Source organism: Prionailurus bengalensis, chromosome C1, assembly GCF_016509475.1.
Source record: "Prionailurus bengalensis isolate Pbe53 chromosome C1, Fcat_Pben_1.1_paternal_pri, whole genome shotgun sequence".
NCBI classification, from domain to species: Eukaryota; Metazoa; Chordata; class Mammalia; order Carnivora; family Felidae; genus Prionailurus; species Prionailurus bengalensis.
Window position 1 is genome coordinate 134,678,379 of NC_057345.1, and position 20,804 is coordinate 134,699,182.

The following is a 20,804-nucleotide window of genomic DNA, read 5'->3' on the forward strand; positions in this document are numbered from 1 at the left end:
TCAATACAGTATTAGAATATCTCTTATTTGTGGCACCTAGTTAATGATAGCATGATATTTCTTTTAGAGGAGATATTATTTTGTGATTTGGGCATATTAAGAAGATATTATGTGAATAACCATCTTTGTATGCTGTGAGTAAAGATGGCATGTATAAGAATTACCAAAAATAAGGAAACAATCAATGACTAAGAAATACATATTGCATTTTTTTTTCTTTTAAATAATATGGTAAGCTGATTCTGTTCTTGGTTTGGGGATGTCCTATTTTAAAAAAATAGGTAGCACAAGTATAAAAATATGAAATTTTTAAAATATTTGACTTTGCTCCATTTTACATCAATGAAAAAAGATTTGTCAAAATAAATATAGGTTTTATTTTCCTTTTCCTAGATGGTTTTTGAGACATTGTTAGAGAAAAGGGTCAAAATTATTTTTACTTAGCTGATGTTGCACTTAATGTTCAATGTTGTTCTAAAGACCATACCCCCAAAATAACACATGCACACATGCATGCACACACACACTCATGCACAAACATATGCACCAAGAAAAAGGAAGAAAGCAAGCAAGGAAGGCATGCAAGACATAAATATTGGAAAGACCTGTCTAAATATCTCTAAATTATTCCTGTTTGGAACATAATTGTTCCTGAATCTCTGAGAGGATACTGGATAGTTCCATAAGATATATTGGTTTTTCAGAGATAAAAGACAAAGTTTTTATGACCTACCTATCAAAGTACCAAAATGACTTCCACATTTACATTTGTATTTCCTCCAGAAACAAAAGCACTTGTGTCATGGACATCTTTGCTTATTTGATAATCAAAAATTGTTCCTTCCTTGTTTGAATTTGCAAATCTTGGAACAGTGTTTGAAATTTGTATAAACTCCTTGGCTATTTGCTTTTCTTAAAAAGTTGTAATTTTCTCTTCATGTATAAAGTTTGTTGCTTCTAGATATTTTATTTTTCAATTGATTTTAATTTTTTAGGTCTTAGTTATATTAACAACTTGTTCTAAGGAGTTTTAAATTAAAAAATTTTTTTTAATGTTTATTTATTTTTGAGAGAGAGAGTGTGTGAGCGGTGTGGAGGGAGGTAAGGCAGAGAGAGAGGGAGACAGCGATCTGAGGCAGGCTCTCAGCTATCCACACAGAGCCCAATGAGGGGCTCCAACTCACGAACCATGAGATCATGACCTGAGCTGAAGTCGGACTGTTAACCGACTAGGCCACCCAGGCACCCCTGTAAGGAATTTTAAATGAATTTGCCTAGTCCATGTAGTTGGACGATATAACCAGAAATGGATTCCAAATTTTGGGACTCCTTCTCCACTTGTCTTGACTCAAAGCTATTACTTTTTCAAAGATTACTCTAAGGGAACCTGACTGGCTCAGTCAGTAGAGCATGGGACTTTTGATCTCAGGGTCATGAGCTCAAGCTTCATGTTGGGCATAGAGCTTACTTAAAAAAGAAACTACTCTATTGAGTTGGAATTTATATACCATAGAATCCACTTTGTTTTATGCTCTGCAAGATACCCCCAGGATTTGCTTATCTTATAACTGAGAGTTGGTACCTTTTGACTATTTTTACCTATTTTGCCTACCCCACACCTGTCGCCTTTGGCAACCACCACCAATCTGTCTCTGTATCTATCAGTTCATTTATATTTATTTATTCATTCATTCATTCATTCATTCAATTCTTCATATCAATGATATCATACAATATTTTCTTTCTTTGTCTGACTTATATCATTTAGTATTTTAAGTGCACAGTTTGGGGCACCTGGGTGGTTCAGTCGGTTAAGTGTCTGCCTTTGGCTCAGGTCATGATCTCATGGTCCATGGGTTCAAGTCCCACATCAGTCTCTATATGCTGACAGCTCAAAGCCTGGAGCCTGCCTCAGATTCTGTGTCTCCCTCTCTCTCTCTGCCCCTCCTTTGCTTCTGTCTCTCTCTCTCATTCTCTCTCTCAAAAAGTAAATAAACATTAAAAAAATGTTTTTAAGTGCATAGTTCAATAGGTGCTTATAGTTTGATGATCATCACCACAACCTGAGTCTTTACTCCCTTTTTACATCCCCAGCTCCAAGTGGCCAGTAATCTACCAAACCTGTTACTATTTTGCTCTATATAGATCATTAAATCAGACAATGCCCTTGCAAGTAACTTGTGTTTGAGAGTAGTTTTACACAGAGTTGCTTAAAAATGATAAGGAAGACAATTTAGATGATACAGACTTTATTTAACACTTCCTGAAACTCACAATTTCCATTCCCTAGGGTCCAGGGAACTGCAAAATGGGGTGGGAGGCAGGAAGCTTTTATAGGACAAAGAATAAAGAACAAGGAAGAGAAAAATAGAAAATGTCTGATTTGGTGGGGCCACATAGTGAAACTTGTTTGGGGCAAGAAGGAATAAGGAAATAAGTATAGAGTCCAGAGTTGGCTTGGCATTAGGATTGGCTGACAGTATGTACTGTCTTCCTGGTCAAGCAGAACATTAATAGGGACTAGGAAAGTCACCTAAGTTTCCATCCTGATGTATCATCCTGGGCAGAAGCAGCTCCGTCTTGGACCTAGAAAGTTATTTCAATGGTATTCCTATCACTGTTTCTTTCATCCTCAAATATTCCCCTCTTTCAATTTTATCATATGTTCAGGAAAGATGAGAAAATTGTCATTCAACTTTAATAAGTTAAATTGAATGCTCTCCAAACAAGATCTACCATTACTATGACTTAGTGATATTATCCTGTTAGATACAATTGGCATAGAAAACTGCCATGCTTGAGTTTGTCTCCAGGGGTTCCATGTAATATAATAGAGCCTCTTCAGTTCAACTATTGTTAGGCTCAGAAGTTAGTGACAAGTATGAGGTATCAGTGAATGAAATATGGGAAAGTATGCTTTTTAGCATAAAGTATAATCCTTTATTTTATAGTAGCTAACGTGTTAAATAAAGGTTTTATCCAGCTATATTTATGACTATAGGATTCTAATGATTTATGTATCTAATTTCTATAAGAAAAAAAGTAAGAATATTTCTTAGTTAAAAATTTGATTTCGTAGACTTTTTGAATTTCTCATTGCACTTGCATTATGCAATTTTGTGGACTTGTAATCTTTTTAAAAAATTTTTGTAAATGTTTATTTATTTTTACCAGAGAGAGAGAGAGAGAATCAGAACATGAGCAGGGGAGGGGCAGAGAGAGAGGGAGACACAAAATCCTAAGCATGGTCCAGACTCTGAGCTGTCAGCACAGAGCCCAATGCAGGGCTCGAACTCACCAACCACAAGATCATGACCTGAGCGGAAACCAAGAGTCGGATGCTTTACCGGCTGAGCCACCGAGACACCCCATGGACCTACTTGTAATTTTGTCTTTCCTTTTGTATTAGACTAATTGTTCTCTGAAAGCAAGGGCTATGTTATTTCTCTTTGTATGAATGGGAGTCATCTAGGCAGACCCTAAGGTGGAGGTGGCCAGTGAGGTCTTATCCCTCAGAAAGAATAGCATTTGTAAACACACAAGCAAGAGAAAGCATAGTTGCTGAAGAATTAGAAAATTTGCGTGTGTGTGTGTGTGTGTGTGTGTGTGTGTGTGTTCGCATGTGGGTGTTTCTTTCTTTCTTTCTTTCTTTCTTTCTTTCTTTCTTTCTTTCTTTCTTTCTTTCTTTCTTTCTTTCTTTCTTTCTTTCTTTTTTAACTGCCCAGTAATGTTTGAATTTCTGCTGAGTTTATTCATAGCTGTGGAAAATGTTTAAGCTTGGAACCACAAAATTGTATATTAATGTTACTAATATCATTTCATCAAGACTGCAGACTCATATTGAAGAAGGCAAAAGTAGAATTAAGGAAATGATGTAGAATATTTTTTCAGAAATCCAAAAGGAACTGTAAAAATCAAAGTAAATGCATTGGAGGTGAAAAAAGGGAAGAGATTCAAGAAATATTTTAAATACTGATTGAACAAACCTGAGTTAATTATTCAATGAATAAACTGTTAACTGGGAGAAATAACTCTGGTGTTAGATGCATTCACATTTGAGATTGTTATATCTTATTGAATTGATACATTATCATTATGTAATGTTCTACTTTATCCCTGGTAATTTCTTTACTCTGTAGTCTTCCTTGTCTGATATTAATATACTAATCTAGGTTCATTTTGATCAGTGTTTCCTTAGCATATCTTTTTCCACCTACCCATATCATTGCAATTGAAAAATAGACTGTCTACTTATAGATAGAACAGAGTTGGGTCTCTTTTTAAATTCACTCTGGCAATGAATTTTCACTGGCATATTCAGACTCTTTATGTGTAATGTAATTATTGACAGATGTAGATTTAGATCAACCATTTTATTATTTGTTTTGTGTCAATTTTCCTTTATTTCTTTCCCCCTTTCTTGCCTTTGCTTTGATGATATCTATATTTTTTTGGTATCACATTAAGTTACATATTAAGTTTTGTATTATATCTTTTTGTGTAGTTTTTGTTGGTTTGATTTACTGGTTGCTCTAGAGATTAAACATATATAATATAAAATATACATTATATATAATATATTAATTAATAGTTATTAATATATATTAAATATCTATTTAAACTCATTACTTGATTTAGAAACTATTTTATCACTTCAAACAGGATGTAGAAAATTAAAATTATATAATTAGCTCTCTTTCTCATCTTTTTATGTCATAGTTGTTATATATATCTTACATCTACAAACTCTGAAAACCCAGATACTGTTTTCATTTTTTCTTTTCAATATGTATAACCGTATATCATGTATATTTAAAAATATTAAAGAAGAGTCTTTTACATTTACCTAGATATCTACTACTTATGTTGCTCTTCCTTCATTCCTAACGTCCAAACTTCCCTCTAGTATTATTTCTTCTCACCCAAAAGAACTTCCCTTAGTATTTCTTTTAGACAGATCGACAGCCAAAGGTTTTTCTTCATTTTCCTTCCCCTGAAAATGTCTTTATTATGCCTCCATTTCCGAAGAATATTTTTGCCAGACATAAAATTCTGTGCTGACAATTATTTTCTTTCAGTCACTTCTTAAAAATTTTGGTCCATTGGTTTCTGTCCTCCACGTTATTTGATGAGAAATTGTCATCATTAGAATTATCAGTCCCCAATAGACCTAGGACCGATGTCTGTGGTTGCTTTAAAGATTTTTCTTTGCCTTAAATTACCAGCGGTTTGATTATAATGTGTCTGGGCATGCATTTATTTGTTTTTTTTTAATATATGAAATTTATTGTCAAATTCGTTTCCATACAACACCCAATGCTCATCCCAAAAGATGCCCTCTTCAATACCCATCACCTACCCTCCCCTCCCTCCCACCCCCCATCAACCCTCAGTTTGTTCTCAGTTTTTAAGAGTCTCTTATTCTAACCTCTAACCTCTTTGGGGCATGCATTTATTTGAGTTTATCCTCCTTGGAGTTCACTGAGATTTTTAAGTATGCAAGTTTAAATTTTTGACCAATTTGAGGAATTTTTAACCATTATTTCTTAAAACATTTTTGCATCCCATTCTTCTTCCTTTTCTTCTGATATTCCAATAATACAAATATTATACCTTTTGGTATTGGCTTACATATTCTTGAAATTGTATTCATTTTCTTACAATTTCTTCCCCCCCCCCCCCCCCACCGATGTACAAATTGGATAATTTCTTTGATCTGTCTACAAGTTCAAGGACTCTTTCCTTTGTCATGTTCATTCTGCTCTCAAGTCCATTTTGGAATTTCTCAAAAATTTCATTTATTGTATTTTGCAGTTCTAAAGTTTCAGTTTGTTTCTTTTTAAAATATTTTACTTCTCTGCTGAAACTTTTTATTTTTTTTATATTCATTTCAAAAGTACTTTCCCTTACATCTTGGAGTATAGTTATAATAGCTACCTTATGGTCTTTGTCTGATAATTCCAATATCTGTGTTGTTTTGGGTTTGATGTCCATTGATTTTCTTTTCCATTAAGATATGTTGAGACGGTTCTGGTTCATCTTGTGTTGAGTAAATTTATATTGTGTTCTAGACATTTTGGTATTACCCTATAAGTCTTTGTCATTTTAAATCCTATCAAGAATGTTTATATTGTTCATTTCCTTTGGTTTGCTTTAGCAAGCAATCTACTCAGATAAGTTGTTTGCAAGTTCCTACTCACCTTCTGTGGATGGTAGTTCCAATGGTAATTCAGTTTTCAAAACCTTTGCAGTATTATTTGGATCTTTCCTGTATATATGACACTCAAACACCAATTTAGAATCTAGGTTCAATTCTCAAATTTTGTTGAATCACTTAGACTTAGATCTATTCAGGCACAGTACATGGGTGAGCTCAAAAGTTCATGTACAAAGGTATATGATCATTTTCTTAAGCTCTCTCTTTGCAATAAGCCTAACAATTTCTTGCTTCCCAGGGTCCATCTTCATTTTCCTCTGGCTAGAAAATGGGCATTTTAATTGATCCTTTTTGTTATGCATATGACTATGCTTGCTTCTGGGCACCAGAAGCAAGAGGACAGGGAGAAAACAAAACAACTAGAGTTATCCCACATTCTTAGAACCATCCTTCCTCTAGTTAGAGGGAAGGGTTTCCTTTCTCAGTGATTTGGGTTCCTGTGCAACTACTGTTATTATAACTGCTGCCACTGTCACAGAATTGACTAGTGGTTACTGTGGAAGAGAACAGAAATAAATGAAAGAAAAAAGAGAAAAGCCAATGTTATGCCCAGAATTCGTGATCCCCAAAGACCACCAGGGAGCCGAGTCTGATGCAAAAGCAAAAGAGCCTTTATTCTAGCTAGCTCGAGCTCAATCCCCTACCTGCACCGATGCAGCAGTGAGATACCAGGGAGAGAGCGAGTTTCAAAAGGACAAAGGTTTTATTGGGGCCTAGGGGCAGTTGGTGAGGTAATGGCTATGGCCTCAGCCGATTGGCTGGGGAAGGGTCTGAGTCCTGTTAGGCAGGTGGGGGGGGGGGGTCAAGAGGAGGAGGTGTGGTCAAGGTGAAGGACACAGAACAAGATGGAGTCGGCCGGGTAGGCCCGCCCTTTCACCAACAAGATTTCTACCACTCTCACTCTCTCTGTCTCTCTGGCCCTTAGTGATTCTCTTTGTAACTCTTCAGAAATAGGGATAGTGGGCTTCTCTTGGAGTTCTTATAGTTCACACTCACTACAAAACTTGGAGTTTCTGGCTCTCTTTGAAAGCAAACCCTGAGAGATTCCTCAGAAGTAGAAAGAAAATGAGAAACTCAATGCCAATTTGGTGGCATTTCAAATTCTGGTTTTCTTCCCCAGTATACTTACTATCATTTATTTTTCAAACTCCTCAGATTCTAAAATGCTACTCAATGTATTTTACTTAAATTCAGTGTGTCAGGATGTACTTTCCCATGTCAAATTATGTCTTAGATTTTTCTAAAATATAGAAGGCCAGAAGTATTTTTCTGTAGTACAAGAAAAAAAAAAACATGTTAAATCTAAACTATACTTTGAGGAAAAAACATTTATTCTAAAACTTTTTTGAAGATTATGTTAGGAAACTAGTTTTTTTAATGTTTTTTTTTTTTAATTTTATTTTAGAAAGGCAGAGAGTGAGTGGGGGAGGGGCAGAGAGAGAGAGGGAGATAACAGAATCTGAAGCAGGTTTCATGCTCCAAGCTGTCAGCACAGAGCCAGATGTGGGACTGGAACCCATGAACCATGAGATCATGACCTGAGCCGAAGTCCAAAGCTCAACAAACTGTGCCACCCAGGCACCCAGAGCAAGCTAGTTTTTCATTCTGATGACCAGAACCAGAACTGGTCCTTGGGAATTTTGAGATGCAGTACCCTAGGTGTCATGTAATAAGAGGGATCGGTCTTGGTCCCCCATTGGTTTTCATCTGGAGATTATTTGTTTTTTGATAAAATTTTGATCTAGTTCCTCAGAGGACTATCGTCTCAGAGACTTATAGACTTAAGCATCAATTTCAGTTCAGCAGTATTCCAAATTGCCAAGATTGGATCAGTACTGCCAACAACTATAACAACCCGAACCCAGTCATATTAGTACCAGAAGTATTTAGACTGAGACAATTTTACAATTAGATAGTTCTTATCCAATAAATTCATATCATCTGCTTACAATCTTATCGGTATTACCAGGGTTCCAAATAATCAAAACACGAATGAAACAAACACAGCTTGAATCCCTATGCTTTCCATTAATGATTATAATACAATCAGCAATAATTTCGTGTTCACTAATCTGCAAAAACATTGTATCTCTTTGAGGAGGGTCTTTTTAAAAATTGTTCTTTCTTTCCTTTTTTCTTTTCTTTTTCTTCCTGAATTTAAGAACAGAATTCCTTCTTTAAAATAAATAAAAACTTAGCTCAGATTTGTCAAATAAACAGTCATAGTAGGTTAAAGTTTTAGCCTAGGATTTCTAATCAGCACAGCACTGCAGTAATGCCCATAAACCTACCTATCTAATGTCCCTTTGCTGGGTAAAGGGTTTCATTTTTTCATACACATATGAAGGAAACAAACTCTTAAATATAAAGTCTTTCAAAACAAATAAACAAATATATTTCTGGTGGGGGTTAACTTTCACAGAGATGTTTCTTTCTTTTTTTTCCCATTACTGCAGACAAAAAGAAAAATTAATGATGAAAATCTATCAGTCACAGGAGCCAACCCAGGAGTTCAAGAGAAAAGCATCAATTAAAACTAGCTATATTTAAAAAGAGTGAAATTTATTATTTGAAAAAATTAGAGCAGAATATGTTACCAAACTAGTATTTTATTCCAATCAATAAGTATCTAATAATATTCTGATAATAAACATTAAAATTATACAGAATTAACTAAACAAAATTTGCAATGCTGAAAGGAAATATTTAGATTTACTTCACACACTGACACTCTCAGTTTATGTTGGTTTACGTGCATATAGTATCCCCTGGCATACATAACAAAGATACACACTGTCACCTTAGAAACAAAACCATTAATGCTTGACTTCCTTTTTATATAAAATTTACTTTAGAAAATATTCTTTACACAAACTAGTCATTTTTTAAATCTTTGGAATTTATTTCTGTTTTTCAGTTACTTCTAGGTTTCCTCTTTAATTTATAATAAGGAAAATATTAAAATTACTTTATAATTAACTAACCTTGCTTTAGAATGATTTCACATGTATTTTACTTTAAGTGGACTAATAAAATTGTAAATTATAATAATGACATACTACATTAAGTTAAAAGTTAGGTATCTTCTGTGACCTGAAGAAATCAGTTAAACTTGGGAAATCTCAGTTTTGGTTTTGTTTTGTTTTTAATATGGGGGCTAATGCCAGGACTTTTGAAATGTGGCCATATAATGAATTATTTGGAAAGATTTTAAAATAGTGTCTACCTCCAGGCCCCATACAGACCAATTAAATTGGAGTCTCTGTATCAAGCTTAGGCACTGTATTTTTGTAAAGTTCCTGATGTGATAAATTAGTACATAAATCCAAATAAAGTATATAAAGATCATAAATGTCTAGTTTTATATTTGTCTTTTTAAAATTATCATTTCATGAATAGATTATCTTAACTAGTTTAGAAAGTATTATACCTATGTATATATGGTTGTAAGATAATAATACTTCATTTCTTTCGAAGAGAACAGCTAGTACTGTTATCCGACAGTATATTTGCAATTAGATCAATATTTGGCCAACTTTGATAACATTAACTGGATGCTCCAAACATACTGAGTATTTGTTGAAAGGCATTGCAATAGGAAATTCATTTATGAATTTCTCCTCTCCAATGCATCCCCCGTCTCTGACCTACCATAGCTACTGTTTCTCATAGTTGGTTACAGTCTAGTGAACAGGGGAGGGCCATGGTTGTACAGTACATATGTATGAAGGTGGGAGGTGGTTCTTCCCAAACTTAGGTCCTGATAGTCCTTCTCACATTGCTAGCTTTATTCTCCCTTTTCTCCAAGAATACAAACCATTATGGGAGTGCTGAGACAGAGAGAGAGAGAGAGAGAGAGAGAGAGAGAGAGAGAGAGAGAAGAAAATGCATCTGTAATACCTACAAGTGTGAGACCTGTAGGAGATATCACACAGGGAGATGAATGCATCTTAAGTAAAACTTGTTTGAAGGGCAGTGGTGTGAGAAAAATAAAGTGAGTTTATAATTATTCTACAGAATCCAACTAGGAAAATAAGCTAGTTCCCAAGGTTCATTAGACTTAAGAGGAATGAGAGATCACTATGAGAAGGAGGATCTTTTATTTGGTGCAATTAAAAAGTCATTCTAGGGGTGCCTGGATGGCTTAGTCAGTTAAGTGTCCGACTTCAGCTCAGGCCATGATCTCACAGTCCATGAGTTCAAGCCCCTCACCGGGCTCTGGGCTGACAGCTCCAAGCCTGGAGCCTGCTTCTGATTCTGTATCTCCCTCTCTTTGCCCCTCCCCTGCTCGCACTCTGTCTTTGTCTCTCTCTCTCAAAAATAAACAAACATTAAAATTTTTTTTAAAAAAAATCATTCTTGGAGCACTTAGCTGGTTCAGTGAGTTAAGTGTCCAGCTTGTGATTTCGGCTCATGGTTCATGAGATTGGAATTCACTCTCTCCCTCTCTCTCTGCCCCTCTTCTGCTTGTACTTTCTCTCTTTCTCTTTGTCTCTCTCTCTCTGTCTCTCTCTAAATAAGTAAATACATATTTTTTTCCCTAAAAAAAGTCATCCTTATTAATATCCTCCCAATGGTCTGGATTACTGTACTTATTTGAATACTTAGTTGAAATTTGAGCCATGGTACATCAATTAAAATATATAGCAAGGGATATAATTTGCAGTCTCACACTGGAGGTACAAAAATGGTATAGGTTTTCATTTTTGAAAATGGTATAGTTTTTCATTTTTCACTTTTTGAAAATGGAATCAAATTTGACACCTACAAGATTTGATGGAAAATCTTGGTTCCTTTATTTGGGAATTTGCCTTCGCTCTTCCTAGGGGTCCAGAAATTTGTGGAGGCCTCTTGCTATCCCTAGGAACAGGTCTGTGGTGAACTGTCTTCATCCCCCTTGCCCCGCATCTATGGCCATTTGAGAGCAAGTGGCTTCACTGGCAGCAGCCTCTCCTTTCCATCAATCTGGGGACACCTGGGGACTAGACCAGGTTTCTGTCATGCCTGGGATCTTTAGTGGAGCCACTTGCAGAGGATACATTCCTTCCTTCTCTCAGTCTTATGGAAAGCAGTTTCACCAAGTTGGTTCACCTGCTTTTCCTTCAACCCTTGGAGGCCTTGTCCTTTTTCTGTTAGCACCCTATGCTGCTGTAGGGAAGGAAGAATATCTTTTTCCTTTACCCTTTTAAGTTCGAGGCCAAAGCCCTGTAACAAAAGACAAATTAACACAATAAAAGCATACATTTTTTTTAATTACAAGTTTTACATGACAGAGGAGACTTCAACAGGAAATGCAGATCTGAAGAAGCAGTTAAACCTGAGTTTTTAATGCTAGGTTTGATGAAGACTGAAAGGTCATGGGGGAATGTGACAAGATAATGAAGGGTATGAGCTAAGAGTAGTAAACTGGGGGAACAGTAAGGCCTATTTCTTTCAATTCCTCTCAGTGTCTTGGAGATAAAGATATATAGGGAGGGCACCTCTCACAGGAGGGTTTTATGACCTCCTTAGGGGAAAGTCAGAAGGTCTTTCCATTTCTCAAATTCTCTCAGCTGAAAATATTTAGTATGCCCAGGTGCCATATTTTGGTGTAAAATGCGCACTTTTGAATCCCATCACTGCCAAGAACACCAGTGTTTAATAACAAACATATTTAACATTTTTCTGGCACAAGAGAAGCCTAGGCCCCAAGGATTAAAGTTCTGCTTGTCTTTCATGTTGCACAGATCCAATGCGACTCAGGTGGAGAGTGGTAGGCAATCTATTGTGGGTTTTTATAAAATATATTTCCTGGATATTCTATTCTGCCATATTACACAATGCCAATTGAATTCTCAAAGCCATTTGATGTGTTTTGAGACTTTTTAAACAACCAACTCAACAAAGATGGGGAAAGGAGATGGGGAAGCATACTTTTGTCTGGCATGGGACAAGATAATTTCGTTTATAATTCTGTTTTTCTCTCACATTGAGCACACTAAACATGACTGTCTAGATATGAGCAGCCCACTATTTATTTGTGTGTAAAAGCATCAGCAATGAAAGAACAAGACAAGACAATGGGAACAGAGATATGCGTGATTGGCTACTCATGCTGGGTCATTGCTGAGGCTGACCTGCATGGAACACATTGAATCTTCAGACATGAATTGGTTTGCTAGTGAAACTGCATTTGTTGCAGTCAAAGGAGAGTTGTAAGATAGACAAATCACTAAAATTCTGATTTATTTGAATGAGACATAGATACAGAGAACAATCTTTGCATATGTATATATTAATATATGCATATAGATATATAGAGTGACAAAATGTATAAATCTAATATATCTACTTCAGATATGTAAGTACTCCTTTAATTTTTTTTTTTTTTATTTGCCTTATCTACAACATCAGTTATTGAAGAGGGTGAGTACTTGCTTAGACTCTGGTAAATTTCTAGTATGACTAGATGGGCTGATATACTTCCTATAAAAATTCTGCTTCTAACATTTTTTCTTTGCCTTCGTCCATTTATGATTGGGTATAGTTGCTAATTTAGACTTCCTTGTGGAGCACAATAAATATGAGAGCTCTCAATAAAAGTCTATACGTTTAAATTATATTTTAAAATATAAATGTAAAAGAATAATTATTTTCCTGAGAATGTGATATTATCTTTGGGAAGAATTATAAGTTATTTATTATCCTTATTGGAGTTAATTACATTAATTATTTGTACTGGATTAACAATGCCAAATGGAAGAAGGTTAATTAATTGAATATGCATTTTTTTCATTTCTTTCTGTTTCAGTTGATTTATCTTTAGTGAATAAGGATGAAAATGCCATCTATTTCTTGGGCAATTCTCTTGGCCTGCAACCAAAAATGGTTAAAGCATATCTGGAAGAAGAACTAGATAAGTGGGCCAAAATGTAAGTATTATTTCAAAAGCTATCATTTGACATCTCACACAAGGACTTTATTTTTTTTTCTACAAATTTTTATTTAAATTTCAGTTGGTTACCATGCAGTGTAATACGGGTTTCTGGTGTAGAATTTAGTGATTCATCACTTACATATATATAACAGCCAGTGCTCGTCACAAGTGCCCTCCTTAATCCTCATCACCTATTTAACCCACTCCCCTGTCCCCCTCCCCTCCAGTAACCGGCAATTTGTTCTCTACGGTCAAGAGTTTGCTTCTTGGCTTGCCTCTTTTTTCCCCCCTACTATGTTTATCTATTTTATTTCTTTTTTTAAGATTTTTTTTTATGGTTTATTTATTTTTGAGACAGAGAGAGACAGAGCATGAATGGGGGAGGGTCAGAGAGAGAGAGGGAGACACAGAATTGAAACAGGCTCCAGGCTCTGAGCTGTTAGCACAGAGCCCGACGCGGGGCTTGAACTCACAAACTGTGAGATCATGACCTGAGCCGAAGTCAGACGCTTAACTGACTGAGCCACCCAGGCGCCCCTCTATTTTGTTTCTTAAATTCTACATATGAGTGAAATCATATGGAATTCTTCTTTGACTGACTTACTTCATTTAGCATAATATATTCAAGTTCCATCCACATTGTTGCAAATGACAAAAATTCCTCCTTTTTATAAACGAGTAGATTTCCATTGCATCTATATCCTCTTCATTATAGATGGACAGTTGGGTTGTTTCCATAATTTGGCTATCGTTGATAATGCTGCTATAAACATCAGGGTGCATGTATCTCTTCGAATTAGTAAGAACTTTAAAAATCACACTAGGTTATCTAATATTTAGAAAGGTATACAATAGACTCCAGGAAGTTTAGGATACAGGGGGACCTTAGGAATCATGTCATTCACTACTCTTATTTTATTAATGACATAACTAAGGATCAGTAAATAAGGTCGGATGACAAGTTAGTAGCAGAGTCAAGAATAACACTTTTACATTATTAGAAAAAAGTCCCTCTCCCAAGTTGATATATCTAAATCATATGTAATCATTTTATTTTATTTTGTGACTAATTAAAGGAGTTAATATTTAGAATTCAATTCAGTATTTTCATGAGTCATTCCAGCTAAATTCTATCACACTGATTTTTATAAATAAGAAAGTAAAAATTATCGAGAGTGAGAAAATAGTGGAGCAGAAGGTACCGCTATCCCCAAACTGAGCGTGCTTACTAAAAAGATACTCTGGGCTTAGCTAAGTAGGTTTGCTCCAACCATGTGGGAATCTGAAATCATATCTGGTTTTTTTTTCCCCTCCATCTCTTCTGTTCTATTTTTACTCTTCTGCCTATGAAACCCTTCATACCTTCTGCTTCCCTGGATGCTTACCTTTCTTAATCTCAACCTTCTCAATCATGCAGATGATCTCTTCTCCCCAACTGCCCATTGCATTAATAATCACTGCTCTGGGATAAGTAGTTTAGAGGTATCTATTTTCATTGGCCTCATATTCTCAGCCATATTATAAATTCCTTTAGGGAAATAACTTAATCCTATGTGCTTCTTATCCTTCCTCAGTAGTTACTAATAAAGCTGAAACTAAAAATACTTTAAAAATACTTTTAGCTATAAAAAATGTAATATTCTTTTTACAGCTTATTTATTTAGTTTTGAGAGAGAGAGAGCACAAGTGGGGCAGGGACAGAGAAAGGGAGAGAGAGAGAATCCCAAATGGGCTCCACACTGTCAGTGCGGAGCTGATGCGGGGCTTGAACCCATGTACCATATCATGACCTGAGCTAAAGTTGGACACTTAACTAACTGAGCCACCCAGGCGCCCCCCAAAATTTCATATTATTTTTAAATTGTTTAATATTTACACTATTAAAAATAAGACCTGTGAAAAGGTGCTCAATATCACTCATCGTCAGGGAAATGCAAATTAAAACCACAGTGAGATATCACCTCTTACCTGTCAGAATGGCTTGAATAAAAAACATAAGAAATAACAAGTGTTGGCAAGGATGTGGAAAAAGGACCCTTCACGCACTGCTAGTGGGAATGCTAACTGTTGCAGCCACTGTGGAAAACGGTGCAAGGGTTCCTCAAAAAATTTAAACTAGAATTACTGTATGATCCAGTAATTCCACTATTGAATATTTGCCCAAACAAAACAAAAACACTAGTTTGAAAAGATGTGTGCATCCCTATGTTTATTGCAGCGTTGCGTACAATAGCCAAGATATGGAAGCAACTCATGTGTCCATCCATAGATAAATGGATAAAGATAAAGATGATGTTTTATATATACATATATATATATAGTCCATTTTTAATATTTTTCTTCATTTTTAAAAAAAATTCAAGTATAAATAACATATGGAGTTCATTAGTTTCAGGTGTACAATATAGTGATTCAACAATTCTATATTTTAGTCAGTGCTCATCACTATAAATGTGCTCTTAATCCACCTCACCTATTTCAGTCATCCCCCCACCATCTCCCTCTGGTAACCATCAGTTTTTTTCTCTTTAGTTAAGAGTTTGGTTTTTTGGGTCTCTTTTATTTTCCTTTGTTCATTTGTTTCTTAAATTCCACAACTGATGAAATTGTATGGTATTTGTCTTTCTCTGACTGACTTATTTTACTCAGCATTGTATTGTCTAGAGCCACCCACATTGTTGTAAAGGACAAGATTTCATTCTTTTTTAGGATGATGAATCATCCTAAGCGATTCAGTGAATCGCTTTTTTGTTGAGTACTTTTGCATGCCCATGAAAGAAACTTTTCCTGTTAATCTATCTCATATCAATCAACCCGCAGGCCCTCAACCAAAAGGATGTAAACTAATAGAGGAAAAGTTTTCCTCCCAACAGAACCTTAGCTGGAAAAGTCCAGAGTAAAATTTTAAGCTAAACATTTAGAACCAAAGAAATAATGACCACTTTTGAGATCAAAGATGGGCAGTGAGATAGGATAGAACACAATTTTGATCATGGCCCTCAAACACCACTGACATCCACAGGGCAACAGGGACCCTGATGTTGACTGGGCCACCACAATTTAAAGCAAAAAGACCAGGACCACCTGGATGGCTCAGTCGTTTGAGCGCCTGACTCTTGGATTTCGCTCAAGTCATGATCTTGCAGTTTGTGGGTTTGAGCTCCACAACAGGCTCTGCACTGATAGCATGCAGCCTGCTTGGGCTTTTCTCTGCCCCTCCCCTGCTCCTTCTCTCTCTCTCACTCTCTCAAAATAAACAAAATAATTTAAAAAATAATAAAGCAAGAAGGCTAAATAAAACAAAACAAAGACAAAATAAAACAAACTAGCTACCTCATCTTTTACTCAGAAGTCTTTTTAAAATTTAGTTGACATTGCTTGAAGCATTAATAATGCACCTCCTTTCTGAATCATCTGTCTAATGAAAAATAGGTAGAAGGGCTTAAGAGTATGTAATTTTCCATTGTCACAAGGTAAAATATAAAATTTAAAATCAACAACAATAGAAGGGTGTTATGACATAAAGACACTTCCCTGGAATACAACTTTAAAGTCTTGAAAACAATCAACCAGTCTCCTAGTAAAGTATGGTAATCATAGCAGATGAACAGGACAGCAGGGCAGAATCTTTTTTAAATTCCTAAAGGATAAAAAATGCACAGCCTTGCTGAACGAATATCCAGGGGGCAAGGACACTCTAAAGTTCAAATCCAATCTAATTCTCTGCTCTCTTTTATATTAGGGCCAAAAATGAATATTAACCATTTTTATTAACTATGACCCTCATTTTTTAAATACTAAACCCTGCTAGTGCAAAATGCTTCCAAATGTGGTGATATTTACTTTTCAATTTATGCATACAAGTTATGCAGATAAAGTTATACAGGCTTAATAAATTATGTAAGCCTCTATGATTTTTGCATTGAGTTGTGAATTTATATTCTTAACCACTGAAATTAAGAACTTTGCAATGTTACGGGGTGCCTGGGTGGCTCAGTAGGTTAAGCGTCTGACTCTTGGTTTCAGCTCAGATAGTGATCTCTTGGGTTTGTGAGTTCGAGCCCCACATTGGGCTCTGTGCTGACAGCACGGAACCTGTTTGGGACTCTCTCTCTCTACCTGTCTCTCTGCCCCTTATGCACTCACACTGTCTCTGTCTCTATCAAAATAAATAAATAAACTTAAAAAAAAAAAGAACTTTGCAGTGTTATCTAATGCCTGTGGTACTAGCACAGGCAGTGTTAAAATAAACTTGAAACAGAGGCACTGTTACCAATATGAAGGACCAGTGGCATGAAAACTGAAGAAAGAAGAAGACAGAGTTTCCATGAGAGCCAAATGTCTTGCTCAGAATTCTTATCTGATATGGTTTCATTTTCCTGCATTTTTTTCCTGACTTTCAGGTTTGGCTTCCCTTCATATCTATTTTGAGATTCTAATAATCAGAATATATTTTTAAAATATTTCTAATCATTTTCAGGATGTTCTCCCTAAGTCTAGTGTTTCTTAGGCTGCTGTTTGTTCACATGCTTTTAATTTAAGTAATCTTCTTGCCACTATGGTGGGCTGTTGGTCTATTCACTTGTCTGGCTTCTGCTTGTGTTTTTGTACTAAATACCCCCACATATGTTTGGTTTGCCTCTAGGTCCAGGGCCTCCCATTATTGTGGTGAGTTTTTCTGATTATCTGTTTCTCTTCACCTTCTCCAACGCCACTTCGGCCCTACTTCTTAGCTGATAACCAAATCAGGCCAGTGCCTTCCTCTCTTCTTGACCAGTGGAAGACTTCAAGAAAGACTGAGTCAAAGAGAACTACACAGTTCCTAAATAATGCAAAGTGAAATTAGCTTCTTAACAGGAAAAAATATATTAAAAAATTATAATCTTAGCAGTAACTAAAAATTACAGTACTTTGCCTAAGTAAGATATGGCTCTGGGATATTGATACCAAGTCTGACTGGCCATTTATGACATATAAGGTAGGAAATGCCACTTGGCTTATGGCTATTCTTGTCTGTATCTCTATCTTTTACATCCTATCACAGACTTAGTACCTACCTATCTACAAAATAAACCATCACTGGCGATAAGGCAGCCTGATTTTTATAATTCATAGGGTTACCATCTTTGATTAATTCTGCTAAAGGAAAGTCAAGAATAGAGGCACACTTAGAAATATTTTTGGACCAGGGTGCCTGGGTGGCTCAGTCGGTTAAGCGTCCGACTTCGGCTCAGGTCATGATCTTGCGGTCCGTGGGTTCGAGCCCCATGTTGGGCTCTGTGCTGACAGCTCAGAGCCTGGATCCTGCTTCAGATTCTGTGTCTCCCTCTTTCTCTGACCCTCCCCTGTTCGTGCTCTCTCTCTGTCTCAAAAATAAGTAAATGTTAAAAAAATTTTTTTTAAAAAGAAATATTTTTGGACCTAACTGATTTCTTCTAAAATTTTAAGTTATTCAAGACAAAACAATGAAAATAATGCACTTACCTCTGTGGATTTTGTTTAACTTCTCATTATGGCTATTTTCAACTGCATGAGATTTTTAAAGTAGATTAATAACACTTTACTTGGGAGAATTATTTCTGCTTTGTGAAATGACAGCATTTAGATATTTTCAATATTCTGAAATAGAAAATTTTTATGATTATTTGACTCATTTCACATATGATAATTTATTATCAGAAATGGGGCTATAACCTTAAGAAACAGCATTAATATGCTTGAATACTGTGGGTTGGCCAGAATTTTTTTAGAAATTTAAAATTACATATTTATGTATTATGGATTTACTAATGGCCCAGATTAAAGGAGAATAACATGGGTTAATAATCATAGTGGGAAAGTTTGGCTAGACAACAAAGATATATCCATCCCAAAGAGTACACTGTAAGTTGAGAAATGTTTATTAGGTCTCTAAGATATAATCACAATACTTTAGGGTTTTTTTCATTGTCATATCTACTAGGTATATGGTTTTCTTTCTTTTTCATAGGCGCAAAGACTTGACCCAGTTTGTATCTTTACGGGGATTCTTCTAAGACCTGTGACATTTTAGGTCGACTTATTTAAGAAAATAGCCCACTGAATTTCACATTAGGAACAAACCGCCTAGTGTTCAGACAATGCCTGACTTGACATGGCAATGTGTGCAGGGAGGGTGCTGGTGACACACGTGGGAGAGGCATGCTCCTGCCGACACTACAGTTTCATTCAATTCAAGTGTTTCTGTAAAAAAAAAAAGTGTATTCTAGGAGAGAAAAATGCTCCCTCTACCCCCTACATTGAACAACTGATCTATAAAATAAACTGACAACACACAGATTAATAAGAAATAATAATTAATATTTATGAATTGTTAATATTATATTCATGAGAGCATGGCAGGAAAAAAAGTGAAAACCAAAAAAAAAATTGGTGACATTTGAGAGCTTATATATCATTTTAAGAGGGGAAGAGGAGGAAAATGTAGGCCACATAGAGGAGAATAAATTATTTTTAGGAAGGATGTAAAGCACTTAGAAGAATAGATGGGAGACCTGAGAGTTTGTGACAAAGTCATCTGGGTGTGGTGTTGACTTGTAGGCTCCTCTCTGGAAAAAGAGTCAATCTTCCCTGGTTGATGAAATTCCTGGGGGAGGATTGATGATAGTTGAGTTCCCTTGGAGGACCTGTCTTTAGGCAGATGGGGGAGTTCAGAGGAATCTAGTCCCTGCACCTGCTGTTCATCAGGTGCCTTCAGCTCAAGGTATTCTTTATGCCAAAGAGGCAAATTTTAGTGTGGCATAGTCTGCCAGCCTTTAGCATGAATAAGAAAGTACATGGATTTACATGTTACAAAGATTTTCCTGACATCTGTGTTGGCCAATCATTAATGTCTTATTTATTTACTCATGGGCGGGGCTGGGAGGAGCTTTAAAAAGCTGGGCTAATTTTTATTTTGTAGGATGGTTAAAGCATGGTCCTATTTCAAAGAGGATCCACTATTAACTTCCTAATAGGCTTTCACGTCCTGAGATCTAATTTCGTGAGCAGATAGCACTCCATAGACATCTCAGAGAGCACCTCACTCAGGGGGAATGATTTATGCCTCAACGGGGAGTGAACTGTTTGCCACGCTCTTTTCCTTTCCAGCACTTGTAAAAGAACATTCCAACTGTGCTGCAAGTATTTTAGGCAGTTTTGAATGAGAGCAATACCATCGTTTTCTCTGATACATATGTTTAAACTTGCACTGTAATCTACATCAACTCTTTATAAAGACAGGCCACTTTACTTGGAGTTTATTGGGGTAACAACTTCCTAAATACATTTCACTACCCCAGGCTAGTAGACTGACAAAATGAAGAAGCAGACTCTGTGTGATATTTTAAAGGGGGGGAGATGGCAAATGCATTGCAAGAAGAAACATACTCTTAAAGATTATTGCCACGGTGTCTACCAGAGTGAGAAGTAGGTGGCATAATATTCTGAGATATAAATTCTCTGAGGCAGAACATAGAATTTTACTACCTAAATGTAATAAGATGTATTGTGCTATCAGCAAGGCCACGGAGCTCTGTGTGATTAAAATAAAAAAGGATCCAAGTATCTGCCTTTAACTACCATTTAATGATAATGATTTTTGTCTTTAGCATTTATATTGGAAGTCAAGAAGAGGCAAGCTGCAGGCTGTCT

General features: G+C 35.9%; 1 protein-coding gene across 1 annotated transcript in view; it reads left to right on the plus strand.

The window, feature by feature from the left end:
- The window catches only part of KYNU (kynureninase), a 110,652-nt gene that overhangs the window by 8,129 nt on the left and 81,719 nt on the right, over positions 1-20,804 (plus strand). Inside the window, exon 3 of the mRNA XM_043576626.1 lies at positions 13,008-13,128. Coding sequence (XP_043432561.1) covers positions 13,008-13,128 — 121 coding nt within the window. The remainder of the gene's footprint in view (positions 1-13,007; positions 13,129-20,804) is intronic.